The sequence below is a fragment of the Ostrinia furnacalis genome, unplaced genomic scaffold, assembly GCF_004193835.3.
Source record: "Ostrinia furnacalis isolate ACB-3 unplaced genomic scaffold, ASM419383v2 OfSCF0637, whole genome shotgun sequence".
Classification (NCBI taxonomy): domain Eukaryota; kingdom Metazoa; phylum Arthropoda; class Insecta; order Lepidoptera; family Crambidae; genus Ostrinia; species Ostrinia furnacalis.
The window spans coordinates 85970-104677 of NW_021130876.1; the positions used below are offsets into that span (position 1 = coordinate 85970).

At 38.4% G+C, this 18708-nt stretch overlaps 2 protein-coding genes across 2 annotated transcripts in view; both read left to right on the forward strand.

The window, feature by feature from the left end:
• Swim (Secreted Wg-interacting molecule) overlaps window positions 1-10501 on the forward strand; it is a 74977-nt gene extending 64476 nt beyond the window's left edge. Inside the window, exons 5-9 of the mRNA XM_028323422.1 lie at window positions 2627-2810; window positions 4433-4567; window positions 6103-6299; window positions 7859-7998; window positions 10142-10501. Of these exons, the coding sequence (XP_028179223.1) occupies window positions 2627-2810; window positions 4433-4567; window positions 6103-6299; window positions 7859-7998; window positions 10142-10276 (791 nt within the window). The 3' untranslated portion in view covers window positions 10277-10501. The remainder of the gene's footprint in view (window positions 1-2626; window positions 2811-4432; window positions 4568-6102; window positions 6300-7858; window positions 7999-10141) is intronic.
• Window positions 10502-13031: 2530 nt separating this feature from the next.
• Window positions 13032-15789, forward strand: LOC114366526 (uncharacterized). Its single transcript, XM_028323424.1, has 2 exons — window positions 13032-13545; window positions 14578-15789. Exons 1-2 carry the CDS (start codon window positions 13413-13415, stop codon window positions 15228-15230), a joined length of 786 nt encoding a protein of 261 aa, XP_028179225.1. The 5' UTR covers window positions 13032-13412; the 3' UTR covers window positions 15231-15789.
• The last annotated feature ends 2919 nt before the right edge of the window (window positions 15790-18708 follow it).

Here is an 18708-nt window from a genome sequence, read left to right on the forward strand (position 1 = left end):
TAGTCTACATTTTAATAAGAAGGATGTTTAAAGTCCTACTTGATTTACCTACCTGTTCAGTTTACTTAATTCGTCACCAGCTTTTCTATCTACATCTAAATCAAATGTTACAAGCCTGCCGATTACGCAAAAAAACAACAACAATAACATAACATGTTATTATAACATTGTAGTCATAATGAATTCCAATGACATACGCGTTCTGATTTAAAATAAAATAATTGACATTCGTGACTGGAATTGGTTCAGATTAGAATTTAGTACGAATTTGGCGTTTTGTAACGAATGTAAAGGTTGAAGTCGTGTCGGGCAGGCAATGTGACAGAAATCACGAGGCAGTGATATGGGGTTTTATGTGTGACGATTTTAAGTTACAAAAGCCTAAGGACTGGTCCATATTGTTCCGAAGCAGTGGTATACATAATTATTATACCGAGACTACTTGCAAAATAAAATGAACTTGCCATAGGCCTTAAATACCAGCCATCCGGCGAGGGAGAAAATTTTAAATTGATCTAAATTAGATCTTTCTTAGGCTTTTGTAGATACCTATTTTAATTTTGATCGAAACTATGATCAAATATTGCTTTTTATGGAGTAGGTAACTACTTACATAATTAATTATTTGCAAAAAGTATTTCTGAACTTTTATTACTATACCACAAAACCGTCTCGTGTAAATCCCTTATTTACCATGTTATTGTGTTGTGAACACGCCTAAGGCCCAGTTTTTTGATTCATAGTTAAAATAACAAATTGTTAAATTTTGCTACTAATGGTTAAATATTAACAAAATGTTAACTCATAGTTAAAAAATGTACTAAAAGTCTAGCTAACCATTGTTCGAAAAACATTTTTCTCTGATATTTAACCACTTGTCATTTGACATCTGTCAAACTTGACCATTGGTTATTTTAACTACGAATCAAAAAACCGGGCCTAAGAAATAAAATGACAATGCTGATATGATCGCTGTATGCATGCCAGGTGTTTGTTTGAAATGGTCCATGATCCAGTTCTTAGTGTGACCTTTCCTCCTCCTGCCTGTGAGATAGCACCATCATCTTTGAAACATCCTTTGTAACTGTGAAGTTTTGAAAAATGATTTTGTGTGGCTACCTATTTTTTATATATTTTTTTAAAACAGAAAGAAAACTTTACAAGTGCATGAATAAAATAAAAACATGAACATTATAATTTCATGTAAGATCCAATTTTGGACCAAGCTCCTTCTAAATTAAATATCCTTGGACATTTTACACTGCGCCTCTAGTCCCAAACTAAGCAAAGCTTGTACTATGGGTACTAGACAAGACAACGGATATAAACATACTTAAATACTTTTTTTTGTAAATACATACATAATTATTATACATAGTAACACCCAGACCCGTCACAGAAATAAAAAATTGCCTAATAACGATATCAACAAATGCACACAATGACAAAACATCTCATACAAATTCATCATGCGCCCGCGCATCTAATCTGTAGTATTCCCACAATCTAGATCAGATTAACGTCATTCGACACGCTACAAGGGATTTGCAACCTTATCGTTTATTTAGAAAGGTGAAACTAAGTTCAACCCTTGACTTTCACTTTGTTGACATCCACTATCTAATCGACTTTCGCTGAACAATACTTGAAGATAAGTCAACAAACAAAATCATATTTTACTTAGGTACATCATGATGTGGGTAGGTGCGGACTTAGTAATAGCAGTAATAGCCCAAAAATAGAGGCGTATACTGGGTGGGTGTGTAAGAAACCAGTTAAAAAAAGTTATACCTCTCTGGGTCTTCAGAGGTTACGGGTTCGATCTCTACAAAATATACTGGTCATCACAAAAATACGTTTTACAGGTAAACTCGTTTCTACTGACACAATCATGGTGCCCCAACAATATTGGTGTTATTTGAAAGCCCAATAAATATCCTTAAAGAAAAACACATTTAATTTCCTAATAAACGATTAACATAAACGCGATATAGTACAATAAATGTGACTTGAAAAAAGACCTCACTTTGGGCTCACCTCTGGGATCAATTAGACCAATTTTTATGGTTATAAAACCAAATAATGATCTCACGTGTCCTCTTTAACAGATGGATAGTGATTAATCCCAACTTAACAGTTTTATAGCCATAAAAGTTGGCTCAAGCGTAACTACGTATTTTTTGAAGAAGTGACTCTGGATTCTTCTACAGACACATTTTTGGGGTAAAAACCTTTCCTGTGATGAAATTAAGTTTAGAATTAGGCTTTTAAATGGTGCCAATATTGGTGGGAAGTGGGGATACATACGTTTGAAAGTGCTTGTCGCGGGGGGGTCGATTTTTGTGATGACCAGTGTATTTTAGCAATAGATAGCTAAAAAGTATGTCCGGATGTCCGCGCATATTTAAAGATCATAGCACACTTATCAACCCGGAAAGGTATCAACACCGTATCGAGGAACGCGGGTTCTCTGGTATTGTGGTGAACCCACTCGTAACACAAGCATATTTAGCTTACCGTCAAACTTCATGATGACGTAAGACGTCAAACTTTATCATGAGGGCAGAAAATGCAGTGGTGACTCTATTTTCATTGTTTTTCTAACTGTCACTTGTTTCTCTTCCAGGTACCCTCCCCCTATCCCGCGAGACTCTCCGCCTGAACCCCATCAGGCCCATCGACAATGGTACGCTAGTCCCACGGAACTTCGACGCTAGACAGAAATGGCGAGGATTCATCTCTCCCGTGGTTGACCAGGGCTGGTGCGGATCCGACTGGGCTGTGGTAGTTGCCACTGTCACTTCTGACAGGTAATGTCATCACCTTACTAAACTGATTTTATTTTGTGGCTATCAAAACTTTCTGCACTGGAGGGACGTCAAATCATAACTTCGAATTCCTAGTATATTCTTCTGATTAATTTCGTTGCGGGTCCAATGACACTTTAACTTACCCCCGGAACAATCTTGACCTTCACTGGATGGGTTTTTTTTATTGGCAGTCATATTTTAGAAATCTTTGAATTCCAAATCCGACCTCTGGTTCCATTCCATAAAGAGGATTTAGAACGCTATTTGGATCAATTATGTAATTGCTCAATAATGAATAATAAATAAAATTAAAAAAAAAATAAAAAAATCCTCCAAAAATATGCCTTTTTCATAGATTAAAACCTAGAGTACACGCAGTAGACCATTCTACCTCACTTTAAACGTCACATCAAGCACGATGAAACTCTCCCACTTTCAGAAAAATCACATTCAATTTCAAAATATTTATAAATAATCTTAATATTTAATCGTCTATAATGTAATTTTAGTGTAAACGTGGAAAGCATTAGGGGAGGCCTATGTTCAGCAGTGGACGTCCTATGGCTGAAATAATGATGATGATGATGAATGTAATTTTTTCACAATGGCATGACAGTGAATAAGATTTTACCTCACTTTGACGAAGCGCTTGTAAGTATGAAGACTATCCACTATCCTCGTAGGCTTCAATATTAAGGTCTTTTTATTAACCTCCTTACTTACAAGTTAAAAATAACTTGCTGGCTAAAATTACGGGAAAGAGGGGATATCCTAACACAAAACATTTCAAGAAACGTAACACGAGACACTATAAACCCGCAAACACTGTACAACTTCAGAAGCGTAACTTGAGAATACTCCAGCTTAAGGAATGCCTTTCTTGCCTTGTTAGTCTAAAAATAAACCCGGCTCAGTGAAATCTCGAGGGCTCTTAAACCAAGGTTAATAGCTCTTAGTATAATGAACGGTTTGTGTGTAAGTTAAGGCAATTTGAAGCTGGATATGCAGGGATGGCGAACCTTTATATATCAAGTACGTGCCACTTTTCTAAAAACATGTTTGTTGATTGAAATGGACCATTGCAGCCATCAACTTAGCACTAGTTAAATCAATAAGGGGTATCGTAATAGAGGCGCTACTGGTGAGTGACTATATCAGTACTATGAGAGGCGCTACTCTAGTGATTGCAATAAAATTATGATAGTTTTTCTATCCTTTCATCGCTCACCAGTTGACCAAGATTAGCCAAAAGAACTATCATTGATGCCTCCGACTGCATTTATTCGCACACCACCAACTTTTAGCCGATAGTTGGGCCCGATTCTAATTTGTATAAGGAATCGGCCGATATCGAATCGGTTTAGGCGGTTATCACACTGCGCCGCGCTCCGTCGCGGAGCGCGGGACGACAGATTTAATCATTGTATGCAAGTACCTCAGTTTGTATAGAAAACACACGCGGCAATTCACACTGAAAACGCGTCTCCGCGCGTGATTTTTTATATGAAAATCACGCGCTCCGCGGCGGAGCGCGGCGCAGTGTGATAACCGCCTTAGTGTGCGCGTGCGCACTTTCATCTTTTTCTGTGCCAAATAAATTATTCTTTCTTTCTTTCTTTCAGATATGCCATCCAGTCGACAGGAGCCGAAGTCCTGGTGCTCTCCCCTCAGTCGCTCCTGTCCTGCAGCCGGAAGAACCAGCGCGGATGTGATGGAGGCCATATCGACATAGCGTGGAACTTCGCCAAGAACTTTGGGTAAGGCCCCAAGTGTTTTTTTATGTAGAACAGGTAAATATTTGACTCAAAGGTGACTGACTGACTGACATAGTGATTATTATCAACGCACAGCCCATACCACTAGACGGTTCGGGCTGAAATTTGGACGTAGGCATCCGCCAAGAAAGGATTTTACGAATCTACACCCCTAAAGGAGGTAAAACGGGATCCACGCGTACGAAGCTAGTTGCAATATAAAGGCCCGGATAAATAGTTTTCAGGATAGACAGGAGTAAGCGGCAGCGAATTCCAGTCCCTAGCATTTCGCTTTTTAAGATAACAGAGAAACGCTTAGTGCGAACTGGTGGAATATCAGCAAATATTATTCGTTTCAGCTTAAGATAAAGATTTCCACTACGACCGGTCCTGCAATGCCCGCTTCCAGCTGCTTCCCGCGACCTTCACTAGATTTAGAAAGAAAGAAAGATACATTTATTACAATGGACATCACACAAATACAGGCAATTACATAGACATGACAGTGGCACATAATAATAAAAGAAGAAAAAAATAAAACAAGAGTAAACTGAGCAGTGCCACCCATTCACCAAAAAGATGCCCACTGCAACGGGACCCCACTCAGCATATGCCGTGGCCCACGGTGACGAAGGCCACGGCGCTGGTTTTCAGTGTGCCCCATGCCGAGTGAGGGTCACGGACCATTGGTAAAATAAATAAAATAGTAAGCTGCATAAAATTGTCTAGATAAACATACATATCTAAATAGTAATATTAGTGCACAGATAAATACAAAAGGCGGGAAATCGGTAAGGATGATAAGACTACGTTTATTAAGAATACTAATGAAAAGAATACTAATAAAAAGATAAAACTGTTTGTATAGGTGTGTGTGTAGTATTGGTAAAGTAATATTGTGTTAATTTAAGATACCTTATGTAGATATCATATATCTATGTTAGTTAAAATTGCCTCCTTTTAATAACTATGACGACATCGTAAAAGTAGCAGGAAGGCGCTGGACACAGGCCGCTACCAACCGGGCAACATGGAAAGCATTGCCATTTGGTCCCTCCCGGCATAGGTTCAGCAGTGGACGTCCTATGGCTGAGATGATGATGAATAACTATGTTTATTTCTGACACTGTAGGATTTATCGTTCGTTCGTTCGTTAAAGCCAAATGACGTCCACTGCTGGACAAAGGCCTCCTCCAAGGTTTTCCACAATGCACGGTCCTGCGCTGCCCGCATCCAGGCTCTTCCCGCGACCTTTACCAGATCGTCGGTCCACCTAGTAGGAGGCCTGCCCACGCTACGTCTTCCAGCCCGTGGTCGCCGCTCGAGAACTTTTCTGCCCCAACGGCCATCGTCTCTACGAGCTATGTGCCCCGCCCACTGCCACTTGATTTTAGCAATTCTGCGAGCTATGTCGGGTAGGGTAGGATTTATATCACGCGACTAATTCAACGACCACATCATACCTACCCAACATGTTTGTTGTCTATAAGGATTTTGGACTAAATAACCAATTTTTCATTCTTTATTTCTTTCAACAGATTGGTAGACGAAGACTGCTACCCGTACGAGGCCACAGCGTCCGCCTGCAAGCTTCGGAAGCACAGGACCCTTCAGGAGGAGGGCTGCCGGCCGGCGGTGCCCCGGCGCACTCAGCGCTACAAGGTCGGGCCCCCCGGCCGTCTGCAGAAGGAGAGAGACATCATGCTGGACATCATGCAGTCCGGGCCTGTGCATGGTGAGTTCGTTCGTTCGTTCGTTTCAGCCGAAAGACGTCCACTGCTGGACAAAGGCCTCCCCCAAGGATTTCCACAAAGACCGGTCCTGCGCCGCTCGCATCCAGGCACCTCCCGCGAACTTCACCAGATCGTCGGTCCACCTAGTGGGAGACCTGCCCACGCTACGTCTTCCGGCTCGTGGTCGCCACTCAAGAACTTTCCTGCGCCAGCGGCCATCAGCTCTTAGAGCTATGTGCCCCGCCCACTGCCACTTGCATGGTGAGTGCGTCATCATTATTCCCCCTTGTTTTGACGCGGAGGAAATGCTTTGCGCACCGTCACCACTGGGACTGGGGTGTGTGGGACTCCCGGAGCCCTGAGTAGGGCGCTGCTCCGATCTGAAAAGGACGGGATATTATACCCATTAAAACCTCCGCGGCGTTCCGTCATCGCCCTAGTAGAGGTGTCAAGAGTATGCGGCCGTAGCCTTTAGACTTCCGCGACAATCATCATCCCCCTAGCCTAGTAGCGAAACGATAAAGTTTTTGTTTTCGAAATAATTTTGCTCTGGCTTTTTTTGCAGTTACTTTGTTCCGTGAAAGGATTCTATCTTTTTCATCATTATCATCATCATCATCATTTCAGCCACAGGAAGTTCACAGCTGGACATAGGCTTCCCCCAATGATTTCCTCATCGCCCTGCATCCAGCGTTACTAATTGATACCTTTTTGGACGTCTCGTTACTACTCGCTTTTTCACGACATTGCCGGGCATTTCACGGTCAGAGTTACGTCATTGTTATATTTTGTGGTTTTACTAGGGAAGAACCGAATTATTAAAAAAAGCATTCTAAATATTTGCAATGTGTGTGGCTAAGTGCTGTCGTCAATCGATATCTCTTTACGATAAAAATATAGATTTTTGTATGTTCTGATTCGTTATCAAGTAAACAAATAAATGACTGCATTCGATGCCCTTGGTGTCGCATTTGTACATATCGGTCATTTAGAAATTGTTGCAATTTCGTTGATAAAACATACACGTGTAACATTTTCAAAGACATGTTTTTTTTAACCGTATCGCGCTCGGGTTGTGCCTACGGCTACAGGCAACGCCATCTCTTAACATTTTGAAGAACTTTTTGTTGTTGGGTTTTCTTAATGAGAAATTCTACTGTGTTGTACCTAGTCGAAGATATTTTTTTCTTGAACTCTACTTTTTATACATGCTTTGATTTTTTGGTCTACTTACAGTTTAGGCTATATTGTCGCTACTTAAGTGATCTCTTTTTCTTAGACATCCCGATAGTTGAAATTGAGAAAGTACCTACGTAAAAAAGCTAACATCTTCAAAAATAACTAGGTAGGCACAGCTTGTTACCAAAAACGCCTCAATTCGTTGTTTTACAAATACATACAAGCATTATTTCAAATTCGTCATCATCATTTCAGCCACAGGACGTCCACTGCTGAACATAGTCCTCCCCCAATCATTTTCCACATCGCCCGGTTGGTAGCGACCTGCATCCAGCGCCTTCCTTTAAGTTTCAAATTGACCAAAGTAATTATTTTCTTTCAGCGATCATGTCGGTCTACCAAGACTTCTTCCACTACCAGGATGGCATCTACCGTCGGTCGATGCACGGCAACAACCAGCTGAAGGGTCTTCACAGCGTCAGGATCGTGGGATGGGGTGAGGACCGCGGAGAGAAGTACTGGGTGAGTCTCTACTTTCATTCTAGAAGATTATCTGTTTCATTATTCATCATTTCAGCCACAGGATGCCCACTGCTGAACGTAGGCCTCCCCCAATGATTTTCACATTGACCGTTGGTAGCGGCCTGTATCCAGCGCCTTCCTGCTAATTTTATGAGTCCACCTTGTGGGTGGACATCCTACGCTGCGCCTTCAAATACGTGGCTTCCACTCCAGAACCTAGCTGTCGCATCAGCCGTCAGTTCTGCGTATTACATGTCCTGCCCATTGCCACTTCAGTTTGCTAATCCGTCGGGCTATGTCAGCGACTAGCCTTACCAAAAGGCAGGGCCGGATCTACCTATGGGCTGATTGGGCTGCAGCCCAGGGCCCCAGGGTTACAAGGGGCCCCCAGATCCCGCTAAAAAGTAGGACTCACGATCCGGCCCTGCCAAAAGGCACGAAGATTTTAGCCTTACACTCTCGACATATTCGCATATTTGTGCTTTAGTCGCCTTTTGACGCATGGTCAGAGAGAGTGGTCTCGTTATACCTACCTACTCTTCATCATCATCATCAGTAAACATGATGTCCATCTATACATCGGCCTACCCATCAATTTTTAGATTGCCCAGTTAGAAGTGGCCTGCTCTAGCGGAATTCAGCAACCTTTATAATTAAACTGCGGCGAACTTTGTTCCGCCTTAATGGAAATAAATAAGCAGACTTTTTTTTATTTCGAACGGGATAAAAAGTATCCTATGTCCTTCTCCTGGCTCTAAACTACCTCCCTGACAATTTTCAGCTAAATCGGTTCAGCCGTTCTTGAGTTATAAGTGGAGTAACTAACACGACTTTCTTTTATATTGTATATAGACTAGCTGACCCGGCGAACTTTGTTCCGCCTTAATGGCAATAAATAACGGGATAAAAAGTATCCTATGTCCTTCTCCTGGCTCTAAACTACCTCCCTGACAATTTTCAGCTAAATCAGTTCAGCCGTTCTTGAGTTATAACTGGAGTAACTAACACGACTTTCTTTTATATAATAGATATAGACTGTGCGTCTTAGACCATTTAGTCACGACTCACGATCCTCTATAACAGCGGTTCCCGAAAGATGGTCCGCGGAACCCTGGGGTTCCGTGGAAAGGCCGCAAGGGTTCCGTAAAAAATATTATCCCACGTTTCGTGACCGACGTTGTTCGCTCGCACCGACTTGTTTACGCACACACAAGGAAGGGGCAGGGCATGCGGGCGGAGTAGTACGGGGGTTCCGCTAGGAAAAGTATTTAATCAATTAGGGTTCCTTGGCAAACAAAATTGGGAAACCCTGCTCTATAACATGGGTTACCTACGTGAGTGCGACAAACGTTACATCGAATGTTGTTTCTTCGAAAACCTTTCTGCGAAGTTATTATACTGCGACGCCTTGTTATATCGATGCCTTGTTATTGTGATGTTACGTTACATCGAAAAACTTTACTGCGAACGATTTTACTGCGAAGCCTTCTTTATTTGACTTAGCAGATAGATAAAAAAATAAAATTACATACATACATACATAGAATAAAGTGGGCGGTACAAAATTATAGATGAAATAAGATTATAAATACATTAAATTGTATTTACTTATTACATATATTTAACAGTAACATCTCTGATTAAATAACATAAGAATAGAAACATAAATATAAATAAATTATAAAATATGACTTTAAAATCGTTCGCAGTAAAGTTTTTCGATGTAACGTAACATCGCAGTAACAAGGCATCGATATAACAAGGCGTCGCAGTATAGTAACTTCGCAGAAAGGTTTTCGAAGAAACAAAATTCGATGTAACGTTTGTCGCACTCACGTAGGTAATGGTTCAATTTGGTTCCCAAAGTGGGAGGCGCAAGGACCTTTAAAGGGGGGCGCGGGCCATCTGTGTACTTAAGTAAAATCCTACGACCGCTGAGAGAATGCATTCCAGACTGCTCGATACGACCAATAAATAATCTTGACTGGAGGCTTGCCCGGATTTTTTGTATGGTCGAAAGGGGGCGCGGCTCAAATAAGTTTGGGAACCAATGCTCTATAGTTTATCTACAGAGTATAGACTCTTACGCAGTCTTTTGGTGCAATGTTTATTTGGAGAAAAATGTAACCAAACCTTTTTCCAGATCGTGGCCAACAGCTGGGGACCGTGGTGGGGTGAGAACGGTTACTTCAGGATCGCTCGCGGCGTCAACACAGCAGACATTGAGACCTTCGTCATCAGCGTGCTGAGTGAGGTCACGGAGTCCTACAAGAAATAACATAGAGCCGATGGCCATCTCATCACCCCGCTGTGTGTGTACACTAAGGTTATACATACCAAATGGGGACCAGTTCTGTTGAATGTGACCAGAGACTTCGGGTAGTTTTGGATGTAAGGTTATGATGCAGTCGCTTATACGATGCAGTTGCAATGCTGCTATTTTGTAAGAAAAAGTTTCAGTATAATTCAATTGAATTACCTAATAAATATTTTAGATTAATAACGTTACATCCAAAACAATATAGAAGAACGAGCTTAGAATTATGAAATAAGTCAATCGATTACCATAGAGTCGACTAACGTTAATATTGTTAATACTTTTCAGAGGCAGCATTACATTAATATTATAATACTTTTGATAAAAATAATGATAACTTTGTAAGATTCAATTAAAACTGAAGAGTCAATTAAAAGTTATTATTAGTGATGGGACCACACAGAGAACTAAAACTTGTCGATATCGATACTTAAATAGTTCTCGGTTGGTCCAGCCAATGTTCTAAATCTAAATCGAATATGCGGCCTTGGTATTATCTTAGTCTAGATAGTTACGATCTCCCACAGATTAGCTGTGTAAGTAAAAATATATTTTTTTACGTATTAATACTAATGACAGTCATTTTAATTGTAATGACAAGTATATCGATTGTATAGGAGTTGTAAAACGCTTTTCTTTCACATTTAAAGTTATTTATGTCTGTACAGTATTTTACACTGTATTATTTGTGAATCTTTAACTGCCATTTAAAGGAGTAGGTAAATGTCTTTGCTTATTAAAAAAAGATCTGAGAAAATAATACCAATAAAAAGCTTACCTGATTATTGTTTTTATAATTCTTGTGTTTATCAAAGACCTCGGTCTTGGGCCCTTCTAGGCTTCTAGGCTCAACAGAATAATAATGTAGTGTTATTCTAGAATCACGAATGTTTGAAATATCAAATTATCGATAGTATTTTTTTTTAAAACGTTAACGTCTCTAATGATTGTAATAATGTGCCAATATTTCAATATTGTTCATCATAAGCAAAGACGTAGTAACATAGTGACTTATATGAATATACTTAAGTACGCTACTTAAAATTAATACTTAATAAAAAAAGTTTAACTAGTCTTAGGTTCAAATAATTACATAGCGTAATACATAATTTAGGTAACATTTTAACAAAATATTTATCACGTGCCTAGTATTATCTTTTATTATTTTAAATACATTTTAAATTCGAAATTGAATTGAAAATAAAATAAAACAAAAACCTAAAACATGTTTTGATGAGTTAAATAAATAATGTACTACTTATAACGTTTATTAAACTTATCCATTTTTAATTTTTGACTTCTGTAAGTACTTATGTAAAATTCTTACTGTTATACCATATTTATTAAGGTTTTAGAGGTACTTATTTGTATTTATAACTTTGTTCATTAGTGCTAAGTTGATTTTAAACATTTGAATAAATACGAGTAAAATTATTTATACCTGCCTAATTAATTCCTAAATAACTTAACAGAACCTCCTCCTTCGGTTAAAAATAGACTCACATCATCACATCGAATAACTTATCCACCTTTATCCGCCTCTGTGGTCTAGTGGTAAGACCACCTGCTTCAGACGCAGAGGTCCCGGGTTCGATTCCCAGTGGGCGCAGATTTTTCTGTTCGGTTTGGTTGGTGTTAGGGCTTGTTCTAAGTCCAAGCAATATCTATGCTTCGTCTTAAGTAGTATTTTACTAAACAACAATTATTTCTGGTTAGTCGAACCCAGGACCTCCGAAACAAGAGAGTCTAACTCTTTAGCCACTACTCCACAGCGCTTATTACCCGACTACGGCAAAGCCAAAGGAGGGTTATGATTTTGACAGGCTATGTATGTATGTATGTATGTATGTTCATCTGTTCCCTCGTAACTTCTAAACTACTTATCAGAATTTGACAAATGACATATCATTAGAAGCGTCTTAATTGTCCGCTGGTTATAGGATATATGGGGTTTCACCAAATCTAATGTGGCGCCCTCTAGCGGACATAACATACAGAGTAAAAAAATAAAGTTAAGATAAATATGCCGTGTTTGGTATCATTTGAAAGGGCTTTACTTGTACATTTTGAATATATATATATTACTAACATTTGCCTGTGACTTTACCTGTATTCATGGGCTGATTGCATATAATTCACATTTTTTCGTTCATTGCTTCTTTACTATCATCATCAATTTAACTTTTGTTAATATTATGCGCCACAAATACACTTTAACACCAAAATGGTACAAATAATAAATAAAAAGTAAAAAAACTAATTTTTAAGTAACATGACATTTAAACGTTATTATGTGATTCGTGTTGTTGTCTCCGTGGTCTAGTCTAGTGGTTAGATCACACCAGAGGTTCCGAGTTCGATTCCCAGTGGGGACAGCATTTTTTTTGCTCGGTTTGTTGGTTGATACATATTAAGTAGTTACCTAAGTCTATCGCCATAACAACAATGTTTAACAGCACTGTTGTTTCAACAGTCAGTAAATATTATTATGTTTGGTAGAAGTAAAGTACCTAGCCAGTTCCTCTATGGTTGATTCTTGGTGAAGTTCGCATCCACCTTAGGCCTGATCATCACAATTTCACAGGTTAGATGTAGGTAGGCCAAGAGCTTACGAATGAAATGAAATCTTTAATCAATATTGATTATGTTAATGAGTAAAACTACTTTTTTCCATCCTATTTATTTAGCACCCTATTAGTAGGTAAGTATAGGTAGACATAGCCGCACTAAGTAAATAGTCGTATTTAGTTATGCACGAAGCATCCCCAATATTTTGCCATTGCATCTAGGTGAGTAAGTACTGACGACCGCACGAATTTACATTGTTGTTCCAAACTAACTCCTATTACAATTAAATTAAGCCGCACTGTTTTAACTTGATGTTTCGTCGCTGTACTTCTGTCGCCAAAAGCGCGGCAAAATAACAATGGCCGCTAGAAAAAAATCGCAAGCAACGGGCATAGCATTTCCGAGTTGGTGGCCGAGTCGCCGCGGCGCGGTTCTTCGCTCGATTCTGCGACGCGGCCCGCCCCGCACCGACTCCGCCCGCTCCTCAGTGAACACGTAGTTCTAAAGCAAAGCGGACGTTCATGTCAAAATGAACGAAGAACTTTTGATAGGTCTAGTCCGCCAATACCCCGGGCTATTCGACCCATTTGACAAAAAGTACCACGACGAATTATGGAGAAATTCAATATGGTGTGAAATAGCGCATATTATGGAAGAGAATCGTAAGTATTTTTCGATTTTTTTGTTTCACGCACCGTGAACGCGTCGCCTCGCCGTGTCGCGTCGCCGCGGCCATGATGTCTTTCTCTAATCTGTCGTCCCACTCTGTAAAACGAACCCTTAAATAAGATACGTCCATCTCTTTCACTCCTATTGAAATACCCAATTGAGTGACAAAGTCGAGTTCGCAAACCGAATTCGATCGTTTTGCGAAGTAGACGCTCCTGTACCTTATACGGATTACGTCAAATGCTGGGTTCTCTCAATTTAATGTCTTATGTCGATGAAAATACGATCGCTTTTTGTTATTTTTCCCTTTTGAAACGGTTTTGCCGCCGAAAACTACGAAGAGTTGTAAAATAAAACTGTAACTTGAACTTTTAAATAACAAGCCACCGAAATGTTTTTTTCTAACTTTCCTAAACTATAAGTGTACATAATCAATTACAAAATTTAACACCACTGTTTAATTTATTAATTAATTAAGTACGCTGTACGCCTAATATAATTTTCATTGTTAAGATTATCTTTCACGTAAAGGTGTTTTTTTTTACGGATTAGAGTCAATCATGGTGATTTTTTAATTGAAAATAATTTACTTATATCATCGTTGTTTATCGATCCCTTTAAAATAAGAAACAGTAGTGTTTGCTAAAATGTTTTCTCAAGTGAATAAGACAGTTTTAAAGTTTTAAAACACGCGTCTCTCGATCTCCAGTATCCACAAAGTACTTTTCCGTGTGGATCGCCATGCTAAACTTTGCGGGTTCGATTCCCGCTTCTACCTACGAAAATGTTGTTGTACCTACTTACTTACGTCTGGATGTTTTCATTGTTATGTTACCCGCAGTCTGTATAATCCGGCATTCCAAACAATACCTACCTAGGCAACGTATAGAATACATATTTTCATACATACTTTTACTTAATAAAATGAAAAGGGGGGATTTCTGTGACAGGTCAAAATTTACGTAGGCGCGGGCAAAAGCTAAGTAGATGTTTTATTTAATTATTAAAATAAACTGTATTTTCAGCTGACACATGCAGAGCGAGATGGAAAAGGATACGCGACAACTTCAGACGCGCGAAAACTCTCAGGAAAACCAAAATGGCGCAGGGCAGCACGAAAAATAAGCCGGTCAAGTATGAGGAAGAGCTGGCGTTCCTCAATCCGTTGCTAGGAGAAGACACTGTGAGAGGTAGACCCAGGACACCGCTGGGGCTGATGATGGAAGACGACGGAGACCAGACCCTGTCGCCGCCATCCCCTGGCTCCGAAACCAGAAGTAACACAGCCTATAAAAAAAGAAGAATGAGCAACGGCCAGTCCTCAATGCGTACTCTCCTCCATTCGTACTTCCACAACAGCAGAACCGGCGAGCCGATTGTCGTAGACTTCTTCACAAACCTAGGTAGAACAGTCAACACGTTCCCCGAAGATGTCCAGATCAGAATTAAATCAGAAGTATTTAAGATAATAAACCACGCGGAGGGTGAAGTGCTTCAAAGGAAGGTGGAATCTGGCAACTTTGAACAGCCGTCAAATTTCCCTGTGATGATGATCCCCAATCAATCTCCTAACCACGAGGGTACCCAGAACGAGAACTGCTACTCACCTGAAGTGGAAATAACAGTGGAACCGAAAACGGAAATATTGACGGATGAAAACTGTGATGAATCCTCGTGATTAGGAAGTTTTAATTAATTTTATCGGTATTAATACATAATAAGTAGGTTATTTTTAAATGGAGAACATTCCTGGACTTTTTGCGTTAAGCCAAATGTTGTGTTTTATGTTGTTTTCACGTGAAGACTGTTTAAAATCTCTTTTCATGTAGTGAAACCAATATTATTTTCACAGAAAGTGACTAAGAACTGGTGCTACTTATGATATCAGCATTTACCTACCCCATGCAGTGGGATTTACTTTACCTACACATTTGTTTTGCACTGTTAATGTGATACCTATTATCTACCTAAATACTTAATTATTTATGGAGAAAAGAAATTATGTGCTAAAAGATTGCGCTAAAAATGTCTTTAGCAGAAAGATAATTTTCATGAGTTGTTATTTACATGTTATGTGCCTCTCTACTTCGTTGCAATGGGCAATAAACTAGTGAAATAAATAAGTAACTAAGCTATGTAGGGTAATTTGAAAATTACATAATAATTATGAAACTTGAAGAGCAGTCTTAATTGTGATTAAATTGTGAAGTAGGTTGAAATAAATAATATTTTTATAAGAAATCAATTTGTTTTACTTGTTGCTTTTTAATCAACGGAGTTGCGCAGTGAAATGCCTTGACCCCCCAGGTTCAATATCTGGTTCAAGTGACTAGATTGGTTAGAAAACTTAGGAAAGAAAAGCTTCAATCCGAACATCTCGTTACAGACTTTCTTTAATCCCCTTTTTTCCTGCTTTTCAAAGTTTATTTACATAAATTGATTATCTATTTGCTATTAGTTAAAGTTCATCCATCAAAAGTGTCTGAGGCGTAAGTTTACCCCAATAAAAAGGCCATACTACAGTCAGTATTATTTTGCTTTTAGACTTTTAGTTTGCAAAAGCGACTTTCTGTTAGGAGCAGTTAAAAAATTAGAGATGAAACTCCTTATCTGACTGTGGATGAAACGGATAGTTGTTTTTTTTATGTGACAGGACGCAAACGAGCTGCTGGGCTGGGTCACCGGTTTGGTCGGATACGGATACCGGATATATCTGGCGAGCTGCTAGGCCGGAATAAAAAACGTTTTTTGCTTCTCCTTAAAAGTCGTACTTTGTCCTTTACGACCTTTGTGCCCAGAGGTATCAAAATGGGATATCGAATTAAAATAATTCGATCATTTGACTTATTGATCAAAATTAAATAGATGAAATAAACTGTCGACCTACTGTATTTCGATCATTTAAACTGTGGACTAAGCCTAGGCGCAGACCAGCGATTTTTAGTCGGCCGATAGTTGGGCCCGATTCTAATTTGTATGAAAAATCAATCGGTGTAATGTGCGCACTTTCATACATGCCCATATTGCCCATACTGATCAACTGCCCGACTATAAACTATCGCCCAAACTACTTATCGCCCGACGAAAAATCGGAACCACCGACGTCGTAAAAACTTTCGGGTTCAATTATGGGTTCAAACAAACAATCGCCGAGGTGTCATCGATGAATCGTAATTCGACGAGAAGTGTTTCGAATCGAAATGGAGTAGTGAACCCGATATGGATATATAGATGCAGCTCATGCAGCACATAAAAAGTACTTTGTGATGCAGCATGTTAAAAAAAATTATGAAGACGAAGACCACAAAAGACTTAGAACAAAATAGACACAGACGCACACAACAGAACATAGAACCAAACATTGCAAAATAGCAAAGAATTGGCTGTATGGATCTATGTACCTATATCCAAAGTCGTAAAACTTCTATGAAAAAAAAAAACGAGCGTGCCACTTTTTAAACGTCATTAGTATCATTTTAGTGATTGCCTCCGGAACGTAAAAATAGTCGTATCATCGTATTGCAATCGCATAGTCATCGAGAGGTAACGTGGCGTGTGCGTCTCGATTCTATTAATTCCGATATAAATGTTACTGTGAATTAAAATAATTTTGTTAGCGAATTAATTTGATAATAATATTTTTACTGTGCTGAAGTACCTATATTAAAGTAAATTCATAATTCCATATTTTTAAATAACATTCGTCAGTTGCAGGTTCACTTGGGGTAACTGACAAAATACAGTTTTTCAGTAGAGCCGTTTAAAGTTTTTTTTCGTCTTAAATCGGACATAACTTTTTTCCTATTTAACCTTTTTTGGATCTGTTTTTACAGAAATGCTTAGAATTCTACGCGGTTTTAGATTAAATAAAAAGAATTATCTAATATGTCTTAGTTAAGGAAATAAATTGCAGTTACACCAATGTATTTTTGTACTTTTGACAGTTACACTAATTTTAAACCATACTTTTGGAAAAAACATAGGTCAAATTGGTGTAAGTACTGCCCAAATTAAAATAATTTGATGCATTTGCTAGGTTTTGTTTACTTAGTTGCTGTATAATTTATGTAAAAGTATTAAAAAATAAGAGAATTCATGAAAAAATAACATTTTGTCGTTTTCTTATTTTTTTTTTTTAATTTTATTACAAGTAACTTTTATTTTATTCATTAAAAAATGTTAAAAAAAGCTACGAAAATCAAGAAAATATGTGTATTTAATTTTTTTTAAGACAGAAATATTGAAATAACTAAAGTATTACTGTGAAACTAAGTAATTTCAATATTTTTTTAAGCTTTGACTTACCAATACCGAATTTAGCTCAACGGGGCAACTTAAACTGATAACAAAATGGATTTAATTTCCCACCTCTTTATAGCAATGTTGAATTAAGGTCATGAGTACTACAACAGTAAAGGTAACAGAGTAACAACAGGTTAATGTTAGCAACGCGCAGTGACGCCTAATTGGCTGGATAGTTTGCTCAATTTCAATATTTTTTTTTTGTTGAGCTAACTTTATCTTCTTTAACTGATACTGCTGGTATAATAATAATGTAATATGCCTTAAAATTTTCTAAATTCTTATTTTATTTAATGTTATAAACCTTAGCAAATCAGTGTAATTGCAAAGTTTTGTAGCAAAATTTTTACATTATTACAGATACACCAATTTAACGTGATAAAATTATTACAATGTCAGTTACACCAAAATTGTGAAGGAAATCTGAAAAGTTCACACCTGAAAATGTCCGTGTGATTGTAATTTTTTTAAAGCTAGAATTTTTTTACGTATACCATTCGAAAGAGCAGAAAAAACTAAGAAAAGCTGTATATTTAACTCAAAAACCGTATTTTGTCAGTTTCCCCAAGTGAACCTGCAACTGACGAATATTATTATAAATACACTGGATCGCAAAGGAAAAGTGTCGTTTATAATATCTTCAATATCTTCAAAAGTATCCGTGGGTCTAATCTAGACAAAATGCACATCAAAATCGCAAACCAGACGAAAAATGGTCGAAATGCCTTTTTTATGAAGTTTTGACGGATTCAATTTTCGAATCTATCAAAACAAACCTTATTTCATTATAATTATAAAGAAATTAAATTAAGCTTTCAAATTCAAGCTTATTATTATTTAAATATATGAAACGA